Source organism: Brachyhypopomus gauderio, chromosome 9, assembly GCF_052324685.1.
Source record: "Brachyhypopomus gauderio isolate BG-103 chromosome 9, BGAUD_0.2, whole genome shotgun sequence".
NCBI lineage: Eukaryota > Metazoa > Chordata > Actinopteri > Gymnotiformes > Hypopomidae > Brachyhypopomus > Brachyhypopomus gauderio.
The window spans coordinates 3,643,599-3,661,098 of record NC_135219.1 but is presented as its reverse complement, the minus strand read 5'-3'; the positions used below and the strand labels follow the sequence as shown (position 1 = coordinate 3,661,098).

At 48.7% G+C, this 17,500-nt stretch overlaps 2 protein-coding genes across 2 annotated transcripts in view; one reads left to right on the top strand and one right to left on the bottom strand.

Moving 5' to 3' along the window:
• Window positions 1–8,479, bottom strand: part of rab10 (RAB10, member RAS oncogene family) — a 16,040-nt gene extending 7,561 nt beyond the window's left edge. Inside the window, exon 1 of the mRNA XM_077016526.1 lies at window positions 7,806–8,479. Coding sequence (XP_076872641.1) covers window positions 7,806–7,932 — 127 coding nt within the window. The 5' untranslated portion in view covers window positions 7,933–8,479. The remainder of the gene's footprint in view (window positions 1–7,805) is intronic.
• A 2,392-nt stretch (window positions 8,480–10,871) lies between these two features.
• Window positions 10,872–17,500, top strand: part of kif3ca (kinesin family member 3Ca) — a 16,864-nt gene continuing 10,235 nt past the window's right edge. Inside the window, exon 1 of the mRNA XM_077016518.1 lies at window positions 10,872–12,663. Coding sequence (XP_076872633.1) covers window positions 11,218–12,663 — 1,446 coding nt within the window. The 5' untranslated portion in view covers window positions 10,872–11,217. The remainder of the gene's footprint in view (window positions 12,664–17,500) is intronic.

The window sequence follows — 17,500 nt, the reverse complement described above, 5'->3', positions numbered from 1 at the left end:
GTGTTGCATCAACACACACACACACACACACACACACACACACACACACACACACACGCCTGTGGTCATTAGGCTAATGCTGGAAGCATTTGCCTGCTGCTTTGATCTGCAGTGGCTTCCCGAAGACCTCCTGTGTCGCCTGGAAGTCTCGTCTTCGGAGGCTAAATACGAGTGTGAAACGAACGCCAGCGGTCAGCAGCCAGGGCGTCCACTACATCTGAATCAGCTCAGGGAAGAAGAGCCGCAGAGTGCTAGCGTCTCGCCACTAGCGAGGAAGTCCCGCAGAAACGCAGCTACACCAGCAGGAACTCCAGAAGAGGCGGGACAGCAGAGCCCGACGGTCCGCGCCAGAGTTCCGGACAGTTCACACTTTATAGGCAACACAGCCCATGGAAAGAAGCTAAAACACACAGATGAACACACCCCACCCACCCCCCGGGCCTCCATTATAAATCTGTGTTAAGACTGCAAGCTTGCGTTTTAATCCAGGAAAATGCATCAAAAATGACGAATTTTCAACTTTAAATAAAATTTGATGTTTTGCACAAGAAAACTGCACTGATTCTACAGAAGGTAAATGTGTAAATTCACACGAACACCAGAACTGTGGTAAACATATAAACCCTCAGCAAACACCTCTGTGAGGTTCTATTCAGGCTCGGTTAGAACCTCTGGGCGGAGCCGGTGTGTGGGCGGAGCCAGTGTGTGGGGAGAGAGTGGTTCGGCAGCAGGTCTCGGCACAGCTAACGTGTCAAACGGGACCCGGTGCCGCTCGCCTACTAAGTGATGCCAGGATGACCCAGTCAACCAAGACCGCATAACGACTCGTCTCCACTCAGTAGTGGATTTTTCTTCTGCGTTTAACACATTTGACTATTTTGAAGAGGTTGCAGGATGTAAAGAAGAATTGCTGCATTGGTTCTATGGATATGATGATATTTGTGAGAACAACCACAGGGTGTGACGGTAAATGGTCAGTTACATTTACATTGTAACTACAATGTCAACTACAGGCAGGCTTAACTACAGGCAGGTTCAACTACAGGCATGGCCCAAAGCTGTGTCCCATAACCTAGATCACTTTCAATTTACTCCAGTTAAATGATACTAATCAGTAATCAAATAATCGATGGCACAGTAATTGCGGGATGCCTGACTGATGATTAATCTTTGGCTTCTTTTTTTTAATTTATTTATTTTTTCTTTAAAGTGTGTGGACAGATCGATATCACGTGGTCTGAGGAGAGCTCTGTGGAACTGAAGAACGTGCAGGAACCGTGCTTTAGTGTGGACCAGGGAGCCAAATGTCTCGACGCCTTCGTTAAACCACTACAGCTGAAAGGAGAGGGCCGAGTATCTGGACAGCAGTAAATACTCAACGATCCACCTTCTTCAGTCACCTTCTTCTGTTTTAAAAGCAGCCCGTCGACGTCTTTCGCTCGACTGTCGTGTATAAGGCATTCACCAAATCAGTGTTGATGTCGGCGTCTTCCGTTTCTTATCTGGGAAAAACAAAAGCTAGAATAACGAGGACCGTGCAGGTCGAACCACTAGAGCCAACGACAGTTTGAAACTCTGGCAAGAGGGAACACCTGTGGAGGCCTTTCAGTCCTAATCATTTCTGTTGATAGTGTAATCTGTACGCGATAGTTTAGTGTTGATATCATGTGTTACGCTGCTTACCTCCACATTTAAATACAATTTCCTAAATCACGTTCATGACGGACAAAGATTTTCTAAATCCGAAAACCCCCCAAAAAGAAACAGGAAGGTTGATGGCATAGTTTTACATTACATTAGTTTCTCGCCGTTTCAGTCCAATTTGTTTTCAAATTGTTGTACTTTTACGCTACAGATGTAGTAAACAGAGATTAAGTTTAATAACACTGGAGGATTCAAGTTTCATTAAAAAACCATGGGGCTGGGACACGGCTCACAAGTTGTTGGAGGGTTGAAACACACACCACTGTGCAAGATAAACACATGACAGCAACATCGAGATGCCGGTCTCACCCAAACCTACGCGCCGGTCTCACCCAAACCTACGCGCCGGTCTCACCCAAACCTACGCGCCGGTCTCACCCAAACCTACGCGCCGGTCTCACCCAAACCTACGCGCCGGTCTCACCCAAACCAACGCGCCGGTCTCACCCAAACCAACGCGCCGGTCTCACCCAAACCAACGCGCCGGTCTCACCCAAACCTACGCGCCGGTCTCACCCAAACCTACGCGCCGGTCTCACCCAAACCAACGCGCCGGTCTCACCCAAACCAACGCGCCGGTCTCACCCAAACCAACGCGCCGGTCTCACCCAAACCAACGCGCCGGTCTCACCCAATCCAACGCGCCGGTCTCACCCAAACCAACACTTTAGTGTCTTTTTGGTGTGCAAGACACTCAGATACACACCAGATTCATACATAGAGCTCCCCCTCTACCCCCACATGCATACACACCCCTACACACACACACACCCCTACACACACACACACACACACACACACACACACACACACACACACACACACACACACACACACACACAGCATGGGTGGGACCCGCTTTATTAAAAAATGCTCAAATCATGTGGCCAAAGAATGAGTCACCTTTACACAATACAATCGCTCATGCACGCACGCACACGCACACCCACACACACACACACACACACAGAGCCTTCTTGGGGCCTGCAGAGGCTTCGCTTCCAGTGCACATGCTCAGTGAACAGCACAGAGGCGCAGCGGAAACACGCCCCCTGCTGGAAAGACGTGAAAAGCAGGGCGGCACGATATATGTGGATGGCGTGTTATCGCAATACTGACCCTTCAAGTCTCCTTCAGCCACGAAAACGAGATTCATTTGAACTCCCTGCTGTATTGTGCGTTGAGAGACACACTGATCACTCTGTAACAGACTGGAGTGTTTTACATCCTCCAATAATCAATAGCTAACAATTCAGGAAGGTCAAGGGGTCAGGGGTCGGGTCGCAGGGTTCCTCCACATGCGGCTCAGCTAGTGGCAATAAGGCGCAATATGATCTTAACAGAGGACTCACATGATTAGTCCATAACCAACACAGAGAGGACACTAGAAACTTCCGACTCCTGAATCGTGACTTCCGACTCCTGAATCGTGACTTCCGACTCCTGAATCGTGACTTCCGACTCCTGAATCGTGACTTCCGACTCCATCCCCACCAGCCCAGCGCTTTCACCAGCCACTCCAATGCCGCTGACGCTTCGCTAAAGCCATGGCAGATAAACAACCTCCGTAAACAAGAGATAAAAGAAGAGAAAGCAAAAGAGAAAACCTGACCAAACTCGTGACAAAACAAAGATAATCATCACAGCGGCTGTTTAAAGATGGACTGAGCTACGGCACCTGAGTGGCACCGACGACGGGCCACAATTCTGCTTGAGGGGTAGATAATTACCCCCGCTTGACTTATGGGGTTTCTGCTAAAAACCAAGAACAAAAAGAAAGAAAAGACAGACAGACCGCAAAGGGTCGTTTTGTTTCTCTCTAAAGAATGGTTAGAATACCAGAGCAGCACAGCGTAGCGTAGTTCCCATTGTGCTGTGGCGACGTGGTTGGTCTAGCTCGTTTCCGACGCTAAGCAAGTAATGCTTAGCACTGGTTTATTTGAAAGTTGCTCAAAATATCATTGGGATGTCCCCAGACAGTCATATCGGTCTGGCTTTTCCCTCCTCGTGTGTGTGTGTGTGTCTCTCTGCCTTCTCAGCTAAATGTTCTCATAACTACTTATTTAGCACTTTTCAAGACTATTCACATTTGTTATCAGATAAACATCTGAGCACTGAAATAAGTGCGCGCTAGTTCTTTCACCAACTAGATATTGCTGTAGAAATGTATTTCACTCCTCTGTAGGGAGGGGCTTTATGGGCGGGGCTGGAGAGGGAGGGGGAGGAGCTGGGAGGTGAACTCTTCTCAATCCTACCGACTGCGATGTTAACGGATAAGAGCTGTCCAAACCCAAGACTCAACAGATCCCAGAGCCCTCATAGCTGAAATCAAATCTAAACCCTAGAGTCCCCCCACAGAGCAACGTTAACCAATAGTCACAGACCAGCTTTAACAATAATGGCAGGCTCCCGAGACACAGACCAAGCGCAGTCTGTGACTAAACCCAAAACTGACCTTGGATCAGTGGCAATTTCCACACAACTGTGAGTGGCGTGGGACCCGGCAGCACACTGAGTGTAAGAGAGACAGACAGGAGGCACAGACAGCACAGACAGCTGCGATACGCAAGCTGTGTGAACCGCTGTGAACTGTGCTCAGCGTTCATCTGCGTGTGTGTGTGTGTCTCCATTCAGAGCAGGACATAGCAGACCTGCAACACAAGGCCAGTGGAACAGAGAAGCGTGCGTGCAAAGTGGTGTGTGTGTGTGTGTGTGTGTGTGTGTGTGTGTAAACTTCGCCTCTCCCTTTCCCCATGGCCTCATCTCTGAAACATTCTGTCCTCTAGCTCTCGTTAGCCCCAGTCTGGACAGAGCCAGCCCAGTTCCAGGCCGCTGGCCTCCCGCACCCACGCCTGGGTGGACCGAGCAGGACACGCCGCTCATGCCCCTCAAACGGACCCGGCCGGGGGAGACGGCGTCCGCCGGGCGCAACGCTACACACACATTTGTGAGAAGTAAATGAAATGTGCGCTAGTGTCCTTGGAGATGGAAAAATAGAACAGTGTGTGTGTGTGTGTGTGTGTGTGTGTGTGTGTGTGCGCAAGTTGATCCTGTAGTGCTGAGGGATGAAGGGGAGTTTCCGGTGGGTATTTTAGGAGGTTGAGGCACTACAGCTGCATCAGCCACATGCAAGGAGAGAGAGAGAGAGAGAGAGAGAGAGAGAGAGAGAGAGAGAGAGAGAGAGAGAGAGAGAGAGAGAGAGAGAGAGAGAGAGAGAGAGAGAGAGAGAGAGAGAGAGAGAGAGAGAGCGAGAGAGAGAGAGCGAGAGAGAGAGGAGGGCAGAGAGAGAGCGAGACAGACTGGGAGAGATGAATGAGAAAGAGGGCAAAATTGTGAAGAGAGAAGAACAGAAACCAAAACCCCAGTCTCATTTCCTGCCAGCGTCCTCACTACAAAAAAAAAAAAAACAAAAAAACTAAACACACACACACACACTTCATCACCTAGGCAACCCCTAAATCACCCGGGCAGAAGAGCAGCTGGAGGAATGTTATGGTATATTTCACCAAACCCCCCCCAGAGCGGCCCGTCCCCGTCCGGACTACAGGGGACGTCCCCGCACATTCAATAGGACGGAGACAAAAGTCCACTTGTGAGAAGTACGAGTCCTGCACAGTTGAGGAGTTTCATGCTGTAACGTGCCTGATTCATCACAATGTCAAGGCCTACGTGGACCGCATCAGCAGGTTAGACACAGCAGTGTTGTGAATGGAAGATCAGCCACAGTTCCACACACACACACACACACACACACACACACACACACACACACCTGAAGTTGTGATAAGCAGTGCTTTCCGGTGCTGTGCAACACGTTATACAAGTCAGAGTTTGACCATAAATCTGGCCTTGATTCATTATCCTGTGGTGATGTCGGTGCCTGAATGAAACTTTTGTCTGTACACTTCTATCTGAAAGACAAACACATGGCTATGAAATCAGTTTCACATCCGTCACTTCTCTTTAAAGCTGCCATCTTTTCCTTTTTATTTGAACAGGAGGGGTTGATTACTGTTTAGAAAAAAAACAATACCAATGAAAAAATAAATGACCACCAGTACCAATGATCAATAAAATAAAGTATTTTGTCCACACTGGCTGATCGCAATTAATACAAATACACAATATTAATCTGAACAAAAATATCCATGCAAGAATTCAAAGCATTATTGCCATATAAGGAAAACACACAACTCCGCAATAAATCACCAGATCCACACATCTCTTAACAGACAGGCAAACACAACACCGTGGTATTTGTGTTCTTAACCTCAGGTCTGTGGCTATTCACAGACCACGAGCTCCCTTTGGACAATCACACTGATCTGGAGTGGTCCAAAACGCTCCTGGATTAAAACAGGCCACACAGACGCAGAACACTGAGGAAAGGGTGGAAACCGACAGGCCCCGCCCCTGCCCCACCCCAGGACAGGCCCCGCCCCTCTGCTAAAGACATGGACTCTAAATCTTTGGTAAAAAAAATTGGATATTGAGAGATGAACACTTTCAAATGCCATGACACACACAGACAGAGAGAGACAGAGAGAGAGAGAGAGAGAGTGTGAGTGAGTGAGTGAGTGAGAATACACCAGGCCCAAACTTAGCCTGCGTTACAAATAACAACAGCAGACCAAACTACACCACCAGCTGCTCTGAACACCGTCCCCGCTCTACCGCTCTGTATAGCCCCCCTCCACCTGCTCCACCACCACAGCAGTCTCCACCCGCCACGCCAGCCACTCCCAAACACCTCGCCTAGCTCCAGAAACACAGGTGGGGCAGGTGGGGCACGGTCCCGGTAACACCAGCACACACACAGACATACTGAAAAATATATCTGCCACTCCTCAGTTTAAGAGCGTCTACCTAAGGTTATAAACATAAATGACAGTAGCTGTCAACACTGAGGCTCAGATACCACCTAGTCAAGTTGTTGTAACTTCTCAACAAATCTTCACAACAGCATCTACACCGAATACAAATCCATACAGATCCTTGTGCACATGACCAGAAACCTGAAGCATGCTGACGCAGCACCTCTGAATGTGGGGAATACTCATTTGGAAACAATAAAAAATTAAATAAACAAAACAGTAGCCGGTGAAGTACTCGTCTTAATGTCTCTTAAAGTCCAGCATGGTTAACCGGGTCCCATTTGGAGGGCACTGGGACACGGACTGAACGGTAAACAGACACCGACTCCGAAAGCATTGCACAGATTTGGCTTAATAAGCAGTTCGCGTATACTCGGCACACGACGCGCATGCGCAGCTTTAGAAAGACGACGCCACGCTGATGAACTGTTTATCGTTTTTTGTCTCCTTTAGGTAAAAGCTCAACACGTTATACAGTCCGTCTGCAGGACTGACGTTTGGGTGCCCAGAATGTGTTTCGAGATGAATATTATCCCTTATCCGAAACGCTCGCCATGTAGCATTACTGTTTTTGTATCGTCACAGGGTTTTTTTATTTTGGTTTGACTGAAGTAGGTATGAACAGCGCGGGCCTTGGGAAGCAAACACACACACACACACCTCAGTCAGGTTCAGCCCTAACGTGTCGCCTTTCAGTCACGACTGAAACACCCCAAATCGGGTAAATCATTCGCCAGATGTGAATGTCACTTCACGAAGTACGATGGGACAAGAAAAGCGTCCCAGATGACCTATCCGACACGTGTGTGAGGGGAGTGTGGACCAGCCGGTCCAGGGCGGGCAGTGCCACCCTTCAGCCTGGCTGCAACCAACACAGTATTAGAGATCTAGAGGCAATGCTAGATAACGCAAAGTACCTGCCATATAGTCAGTGAGCCAATTAACAAAGTAAAATAACCCGTTAGCTGGCCAGATTATCCGTTTAGATAATCTAGATTATCTGTTTAGATAATCTAGATTATCTAGCTAGCTGCCTTGCAAACTTGCATAAACCGGGCCTCGTCGTTGGCTCGGCAGCATTGTCGGTACTTGTTTGACAGACCGGCTCGGTCCGTTAACCCCACAGATCGGCATCTTAATAGTGGGACCAGCATGTGTTAATCTGACATATTAATACGGGATTAACCCCCCCACCGTGGTCGAGGTTAAACGCTCCCAGTCACTCACCTATGGTGGAGATGAACGTGGTGTTGAAGGCGTCGTCCGAGAAGCGGAACAGCACGCATGTTTTACCCACACCGGAGTCTCCGATAAGGAGCAGCTTGAACAGCAGGTCATACGTTTTCTTCGCCATTTTCCCCCAAAAAACCCCGAGTTAACACTACAGGAGATAATCCAGCAACACTAAACGCAGACTACCGTGTGGACGGAGCTAATTTAGAGGAGGGGGGGTCTTGCTGCAGGCTATCCTGGAGATAAGATAGCTTTGCTCTTTAATGAACCGCACAGTCGAGCTGGCCCGTACTGAAGAGACACGTTGGGCTCCGGCGGACGGGCTTGGCCTGCTGTCCTCGCTGGGTTTGCCGGTGGTCCTCTCTTGAAAAGATCACCCCCCCTCTTTCCACTCTTTCTCTCTCCCACACCGTCGGGACAAAATGGCTCCCTCTGTCCGACTTACTCTTTCTTTAAACTACCAAGCGAGCCGTTTCAAAATCCCTGGCATACCGCGTCATCCCAGCCGCCCCACCGGGATTAACGATCCAAAAAGAGTTGATAATATCGTCTCGGGCGCTAAATTGTCTTTAATCGGCGCCGCTGGTGCTCTTTAGTTTCCTCGTATTTTTCGGAAGCCGAAATAAGACGACCGCCGTCGCCTTCGAATGGAGCCTCCAAGGCGACACCCTAGATTCACGGTCCCGCCCCTTGCTCCGCCCCGCGCTCGTATCTCCCTCGCCATTGGTCGAGACGACCGCATTTCAAATCCTTTCCCGTCGCTGATTCGACGCGCGGTTAGCCGTCACGAGACTCGTGGGCGTGTCTGGCGCTCCTATTAGGACGGGAGGGGGGGTGAACGTTACTGCGTGACCGCCCTACACAGCGCGTCTCGCCCCGCTCGCCCCTTCAGTTGCGTGATCTAAATACAGCTGTGGCGGCCCGGACGCCACACCGAGATAGCGGCTCTCTCTCTCTCTCAGGGTGTGTGTCTCTCGTCAGGGTTTCTCACACAGGCTCTGAGATGCTGAGTAAACTGTGTCAACAGCTACTCTAATTCCGGGTGTGTCCCGTGAGTGTTTTGTGCAAATACCAGAACGGGGAAAGTCATACGTGTTCACGTTTAACAGTTTTAAGATCTTTCTGAGCACCCGGGGCAGCCCCGTATAATAAGATAAGAACACTTGTTTATTACTGTTGTCTGTATTACTAAGAGCTGGTGCGCTTGGTGCTTTAGTGCTGTGGGCTGTGGGGTTTGGTGCGGGTAACGAGTGTTCTCCGGTGTTCCAGGAAAGCCAGAAGAGGACTGAGTCACTGAGGACTGAGATCGGGGTGACTCAGGTTTGACTGTAGTGACGGCCGCTCATTTTCTCAGTGAGTCAATATAAAGGCTCAGTTTACCTAGAGAGACCTCAGAGAGACCAGGGCAGAGCTGTCAAAAGAGGCGTGTGAGAGATTTATCACCCGCTGCGCGCGCACTCACACATGATTTGTGTTTTTACACAGTTGCATGCAAAACATAAAGTGATATTCTTCTGTTTCTATGTCTCACGTAGTCTCTCTCTCTCTCTCTCTCTCTCTCTCTCTCCTCTCTCTCATCTCTCCTCTCTCTCTCTCGCACACCACACGCATTCCTATTCACTTTCTCTTGAGAGAGAAAACGTCATTGAAAAACGTGCACTGGGGTGTGGTGGGGGGGGTGGGGGGTGTAAAATAATACGGTATGAGTCAATGAACTCTGCACATCTGGATCTGTTAAACTCGCCACATGTCATACGGAGCCACAGCCTCAGTCATAGACAAGTGAGCGTTTCACACTATTTTCCAAGTCGCAGGAAAGCTGTGGTCAGCCTTCTCTCTTGATTTACTGTTAAGGTAAAGGTATGGTTCTCAAGGGGTACCTTAACAATACCGTAATGGCCATATTTATAAAACACTAATCCAAAATGTGACTATTTTGTATTTAAAAACAGAGGTAACGAAGCATTAGATAGCATCATTTATTCCATAAAGCTTGGCCTATAAAACATTAAAAAACGTTTAATTGCTTATCGTTTTTTTAAAGATTTATACTAGTGGAGAGAAAGGCCTGTTATACTTTGTAGTGAAACATTCCTAGTGAATAGCTCCCTTGTGGATGATTTACTCAGCGAATTCATCGTCAAGACACGCACATTATTAGCACACCAGTAATTGACAGCCCGCCTGTAGGACAGGAGGTTGAGAGGAGCGCGAGACGGCCCCATAGCCGTAGATCACGCGGTTATTACCGAAAATGCACCACATCAGTGGAGGAAATGTGTGTGTGTGTGGGGGGGGGGGGGGCAGTGTCTGTATGGAAGAATCTGACTTTTACGCAAATATATGCTGTTATCCAATCCCCAGCAACCATTCATGTAGCTAATGTAGATTCTGTCTCACGTCAGGTCTTGGAGAACAGCTGCGAGATTTAAAGTGTCTTCCGTACTTTAACAAACGTAATCGATTAACTGAATTGATTATGACGCCGTTACCATGCAGGGAAAATGTCCGAGCGCATTGACAATTCAAGGGCTCCCCTGCTGGCTGGAGACGGAACCGTGTTTAAGACGACAGTGCAGAGTCTTACGTGTACGGTAGATGGCGCTGATGACCAAAATGTAGTCAGACCATCCAGTTATAACACACTTGAAATGAAAGTAATGAACAGGGAAACGTACCGAGACAGCTCTTCGTATTTTGTTATGCTTTTAAAATTTATTTGATCAAATTTTATTTTTTTCTAAGAGGTAAGAGCAGATGGCAATCGAGTTCGTCTTTGACCCTTTTGAATCAACGACTTTTTTAGGCTGCAGTAGGACTTTTCACTGCAAAGGGCATTTCACATAGAAAATAAATGCAAACCAAATTGCAGCCTCTTATCAGGTCTTCGTTATTATTCATATAATTGTTTATTTTAAAATAAGAAAAAATCGTATTACTTCGCTTTGTCTTATTTAGCCATTGAATATATATAAATGGTTCCACCACAATAAAGGATGTGGTGTGTGTGTGTGTGAGAGAGAGAGAGAGAGAGAGACAGAGAGAGAGAGAGACCGTTATCACGCGAGTGTCCGTGGCAGTAGCGCTTGTGCGCAGGTCGGGTTTGGGCGCGTCCTGCGCGGATTGTTTCACTGGCGCGCCTGAATCGCTTCTGTCTGTAGAGATTTCATGAAGACGGCGAGATTATGATTTCATCCATCGAGCTTTACGTCGCAGCCGGTACCTATTTTTTGTTCATTTCACGAAACAGCGAATATTCTCTCAGACAGAAATCATGCGCCCATTACCGAGAGCTGATGGTGTAGACCGTCGTGTGATGCTGTGTCGTTTCTAGCCGCTTGACAGCTCGGTGGTCTGTGTTTTGCGCGCAGGTCTGTCTCGTTTTCTCACACCAAAAGCTGTAAAAATGTCTTTGAAATCTAAGCAGTGTGAAACGGTTAAGGTCGTGGTGCGCTGTCGACCCATGAATCGGAAAGAGGAGGCGACTGGCTATGAAAATATCGTGGATATGGACGTGAAACTGGGCCAGGTGGCGCTGCGGAACCCCAAGGCGGGCCCAGGAGACGTGATGAAGAACTTCACCTTCGACGCCGTTTACGATGCGGGCTCGAAACAGGGCGACCTTTACGACGAGACGGTTCGGCCGCTCATCGACTCGGTTCTGCGCGGTTTCAACGGGACCATATTTGCGTACGGACAGACGGGCACGGGGAAAACGTACACGATGCAGGGGCAGTGGACGGACGCGGACCGCCGCGGGGTCATCCCCAACTCCTTCGAGCACATCTTCACGCACATCTCTCGCTCGCAGAACCAGCAGTATCTCGTGCGCGCCTCCTACCTGGAGATCTACCAGGAGGAGATCCGAGACTTGCTCTCCAAGGACCACAGCAAGAAGCTGGAGCTGAAGGAGAACCCGGACTCCGGCGTGTACATCCGCGACCTCTCCTCCGTGGTCACCAAGAGCGTGAAAGAGATCGAGCACGTGATGAACGTGGGGAACCAGACGCGCTCCATAGGCTTCACCAACATGAACGAGCACAGCTCTCGCTCCCACGCCATCTTCACCATCACGGTGGAGTGCAGCAGGCCCGGTCCGGACGGCCGCGACCACATCCGGGTGGGCAAGCTCAACCTGGTGGACCTGGCGGGCAGCGAGAGGCAGACCAAGACGGGCGTGCAGGGCCAGCGTCTGAAGGAGGCCACCAAGATTAACCTGTCGCTGTCGGCGCTGGGCAACGTGATCTCGGCGCTGGTGGACGGGAGGAGTTCTCACGTGCCCTACCGCGACTCCAAGCTCACGCGCCTCCTGCAGGACTCGCTGGGCGGCAACGCCAAGACTGTGATGGTGGCCACGCTGGGGCCGGCCTCGTACAACTACGAGGAGACGCTGACCACGCTGCGCTACGCCAACCGCGCCAAGAACATCAAGAACGCGCCGCGCGTCAACGAGGACCCCAAAGACGCCCTGCTGAGGGAGTTCCAGCTGGAGATCGCCCGGCTGAAGGAGCAACTCGACCGGCGGGGCATGCTGACCGAGAGGAAGAGGAGGAGCAGGCAGCTGAGGAAGGCCTGTGAGGGGGAGGGGGAGGGGGAGGAGGAGGAGGAAGAGGAGGAGGAGAATGTCGTGGAGGATGGCAATGAAGAACATGACGAGGAACGTTTGGAGAAGGAGGCCCAGGAGTACATTAAGGAGCAACAGGAAAGGCTGGAGCAGGAGAAGGAAGCCATCATGGACGACCGTACTCTGGTGGCGGAGGAGAAGGAGAGACTCCTGGAGGAGAAGGAGAAGATGATGGGAGATCTCAGGAAGGAGCAGGAAGCCACTGCTCTCCTCACCACCAAGTTCAAGGTGTGTGGTGTGTGTGTGTGGTGTGTGTGTGTGTGTGTGTGGTGTGTGTGTGTGTGTGTGTGTGTGTGTGTGTGTGTGTGTGTGTGTGTGTGTGTAACAGAGGGAAAGATTGCCAGTGTCATTGCCAGTGGAAGCAGTGAAATGGAGTAGCAGTGCTGTTGGTGGTCAATGATGCTTCATAACCATTTGGCCTGTTGTGTGTGTGTGTGTGTGTGTGTGTGTGAGAGAGAGAGAGAGAGAGCAGATGTATAAACTTTTCATGTTTTGTGTGTGTGTGTGTGTGTGTGAGAGAGAGAGAGAGAGAGAGAGCAGATGTATAAACTTTTCATGTTTTGTGTGTGTGTGTGTGTGTGTGTGTGTGTGTGTGTGTGTGTGTGTGTGTGTGTGTGTGTGTGTGTGTGAGAGAGGAGAGAGACAAGAACAGATGTATGTACACTGAACATTTTATTACACCCCCCACCCCCAGATGAACACAGACATGCCACAAGGATCATGAAGTGAGCGGTTAATGATTTAACGGCGGCCATGTTGGACTGTCCTTAGGTTAAAGTCATTCGGATTCACTTTCTCACTAAGGATGAGAGAAACCTCTTCCAATAATACCTGTGACCTTGTAGAATATGTAACAGTAACCACTTTGACATTCATCACGTACTAAAGAGCCTGGAGTCAGACACGCCTGTGGCAAACCAGTTCACGCAAAAGCAGTCCGGCCAGCTCCTGTTACACAGAGAGGATCTATCTTAATGTCTGTTACACAGAGAGGATCTATCTTAATGTCTGTTACACAGAGAGTATCTATTTTAATGTCTGTTACACAGAGAGGATCTATCTTAATGTCTTTTACACAGAGAGGATCTATCTTAATGTCTGTTACACAGAGAGGATCTATCTTAATGTCTTTTACACAGAGAGGATCTATCTTAATGTCTGTTACACAGAGAGGATCTATCTTAATGTCTGTTACACAGAGAGGATATATCTTAATGTCTGTTACACAGAGAGGATCTATCTTAATGTCTGTTACACAGAGAGGATATATCTTAATGGTCTGTTACACAGAGAGGATCTATCTTAATGTCTTTTACACAGAGAGGATCTATCTTAATGTCTGTTACACAGAGAGGATCTATCTTAATGTCTGTTACACAGAGAGGATCTATCTTAATGTCTTTTACACAGAGATTATCTATCTTAATGTTTTTTACACACAGATGATCTGTCTTAATGTCTGTTACACAGAGACGATCTATCTTAATGTCTGTTACACAGAGGCGGGTACCTCAGTATCTGTAGATTTCTTACAGTGACTCTGGGTTAATGTTAATAAATGATAGTTGTCTGTCTTAGAGTGAGAAAAACATTGCACATGGCACCATCGTGGAAAATGGTTTAGTGATCTGGTAAATACACTGGCACAGAATTACAAAATTAAAACGGATCTGTTTCCAGAGTTACAGATACAGACTAGTTTGTGTATACTCCTCAAGCATTTTCTTAATGTTTGCCTGAAAGTGCATTATATATTTAGGGAATACAGAGAACACACAGACTAAAAGATGGAAACAGGTGTAAAGCAGTGGGAAGAAAGAGGAAGAGGAAGAGGAAGGGCCGTTTGTTATGAATAAGTACGTGTGGCTATAAAAAGGCCCTGAAAGTAGGTTATTGCAGTTCTCTGACCTGGAACGTGGTACAAGCAGAGAGAGGTGGAGGACACGGTCCACTGCTGGTGGAGTGAAGCTCCGCACCACCACACAACCAGCTACGTCAGACCTACACGGAGCAGGACCACTGGGGGCTGGGTCTGTACTGGGGGCTGGGTCTGTACTGGGGGCTGGGTCTGTACTGGGGGCTGGTTCTATACACCCTAGCAAAGCCAAGGAAGGGGTGTGATCTGGGCAAAATAAGGCATAATGGCACTATCGCATCTCTCTCTCTCTCTCTCTCTCTCTCTCTCACACACACACACACACACACACAGGAAGGAGGAAGGTTCTTTATAACTAGGTTTCCCCTGATCATGTGGCAGTCATATAGGATCTTATAGCGTAAAGCTAAGAGAAGAGGCAGAGATCAGGCGAGATGATGGGAGGTGAGGGGAGGAGAGAGGAGGAGGAGGGGGAGGAGAGGAGAGGGGAGGAGAGGAGAGGGGAGGGGAGGGGAGGAGGAGAGGGGAGGAGAGGGGAGGGGAGGGGAGGAGAGGAGAGGGGAGGAGAGAGGAGGAGAGGAGGAGGAGAGGGGAGGAGAGGAGAGGGGAGGAGAGGGGAGGAGAGAGGAGGAGAGGGGAGGGGAGATGATGGGAGGAGAGGGAGGGGGGGGAGATGATGGGAGGAGAGGGGAGGGGAGGGGAGAGGAGGGAGAGGGGAGATGATGGGGAGGAGGAGGAGAGGGGAGGGGAGATGATGGGAGGAGAGGAGAGGGGAGGGAGAGATGATGGGAGGAGAGGAGAGGGGAGGGGGGAGAGGAGGAGAGGAGGAGAGGGGGAGGAGAGGAGGAGGAGAGGAGGAGGAGGAGGAGGAGAGATGATGGGAGGAGAAGAGAGGGGAGGGGGAGGAGAGGAGGAGAGGGGAGATGATGGGAGGAGAGGAGAGGGGAGAGGAGGAGAGGGGAGGTGTGCAGTCTGCTCAGTCGGCTCCACGAGACAAAGTTTGTCTCGGTTTTAGAGTAATGTGGCCTTAGTGAGAGTACGGTCAGCTATAACAACTGAAACACACACACATGCAGATACATACATAAACACACATGCGTGTACACAAACACACACACAGATACATGCACACACATGTGTACACAAACACACACACATACACAGATACATGCAGACACGCGTGCACACAAATACACACACACACAGAAACACATACAGACTCAGTTCTTTGTTTTCCAGGCTGTGTGTGTGTGTGTGTGCCTGTGTGATGAACTGAAAATGAATTACTCAAATTAATTAATTACTTCACTGAAATTAGTGAACTGAAAAGTGAAAAGCATAACTTGTGATTCAGTGCTAACAAATGTAACAATCAATCAATCAATCAATCAATCAATCAAAGTTTATTTGTTATAGCGCTTTCACAACACATGTTGTCACAAAGCGCTTTACAGGATTTACAAGGTTAACATTATTATGGGTCCAGAACCCTAATGAGCAAGCCAAAGGCGACAGTGGTGAGGAAAACTCCCTAACACTAGTCTAATCAGAACACTTTTTTCTGGTTATTGGTATTTCCAGTTCTTATTGGCTGACAGGGGTTGCATCATAATTAAAGACCTACTTTCACATTCTTTTACATGTCAGTAGCGAACCAATCAGAGGGCAGTTACCAGGTGGTGTGGGGCAAACTTAGAGTTTGTTAAGAGGTAAAGAAGTAAGAGGTTATTACTGTAATGACATTGATGGAATAATGTTTATAGTTAAGACACCCACAAACCTACTTAAGTGAGAGGCATGGGAATCGTGTGTATTTGAGAGACTGGGAATCATGAAAATGTGGGTAAGTGGGACAGAAAGGAGGGTTTTAAAACAGCTCTGTGTTAGTTGAGTTGGGTGGATGGATGTTTTGGGGGTGGGTGAGTTGGATGGATGTTTTGGGGGTGGGTGGATGGATGTTTTGGGGTGGGTGAGTTGGATGGATGTTTTGGGGTGGGTGATTTGGATGTTTTTGGGTGGGTGAGTTGGATGGATGTTTTGGGGTGGGTGGATGGATGTTTTTTGGGGTGGGTGAGTTGGATGGATGTTTTGGGGTGGGTGATTTGGATGTTTTTGGGTGGGTGAGGTTGGGATGGATGTTTTGGGGTGGGTGATTTGGATGTTTTTGGGGTGGGTGAGTTGGATGGATGTTTTGGGGTGGGGTGATTTGGATGTTTTTGGGTGGGTGAGTTGGATGGATGTTTTGGGGGTGGGTGATTTGGATGTTTTTGGGTGGGTGAGTTGGATGGATGTTTTGGGGTGGGTGATTTGGATGTTTTTGGGGTGGGGTGAGTTGGATGGATGTTTTGGGGTGGGTGATTTGGATGTTTTTGGGTGGGTGAGTTGGATGGATGTTTTGGGGTGGGGATTTGGATGTTTTTGGGTGGGTGAGTTGGATGGATGTTTTGGGGGTGGGTGATTTGGATGTTTTGGGTGTGGGTGAGTTGGGATGTTTTTGGGTGGGTGAGTTGGATGGATGTTTTGGGGTGGGTGGATGGATGTTTGGGGTGGGTGAGTTGGATGGATGTTTTGGGGGTGGGTGGATGGATGTTTTGGGGTGGGTGAGTTGGGATGGATGTTTTGGGGTGGGTGGATGGATGTTTTTGGGGTGGGTGATTTGGATGTTTTTGGGGTGGGGTGAGTTGGATGGATGTTTTGGGGGTGGGTGATTTGGATGTTTTTGGGTGGGTGTCTGGTTTCTTGCGCTATTAAGACAATATGATCAATCTTGGAATCTACCAGATTTGTCTGTATCAGGCTGATACTGCAGTAAATGTAGGGACCTAATCTTCATGTCAGCAGTATAGTAATTAACTGATGAAGAAAGATTTGATGTCTCAGACTTAATCTTAATCTGGTGACAGATTAATCACAACTGGTTCGGCAGACTGGCTCAAAAATGTGCAATGAGTTATTGTTGTAGTCCATTTCAGTGATCAAGTGCACGTTCACACACATGGCTGACATTGAAATGTCATGCTTTTTGCTTTCTTTGAACATAGCACCACATTTAACCAAACACGAGAAAACACTAAAGCGTGCAAGAATCTCATTCAGAAGGCAAAAGTGTTTATGTTTAAGTGTGTTTAAGATTTATCTTAAGATGTGTGGAATATGGTCTGAAATGCTCCTGGGAGAGAGAGAGAGAGA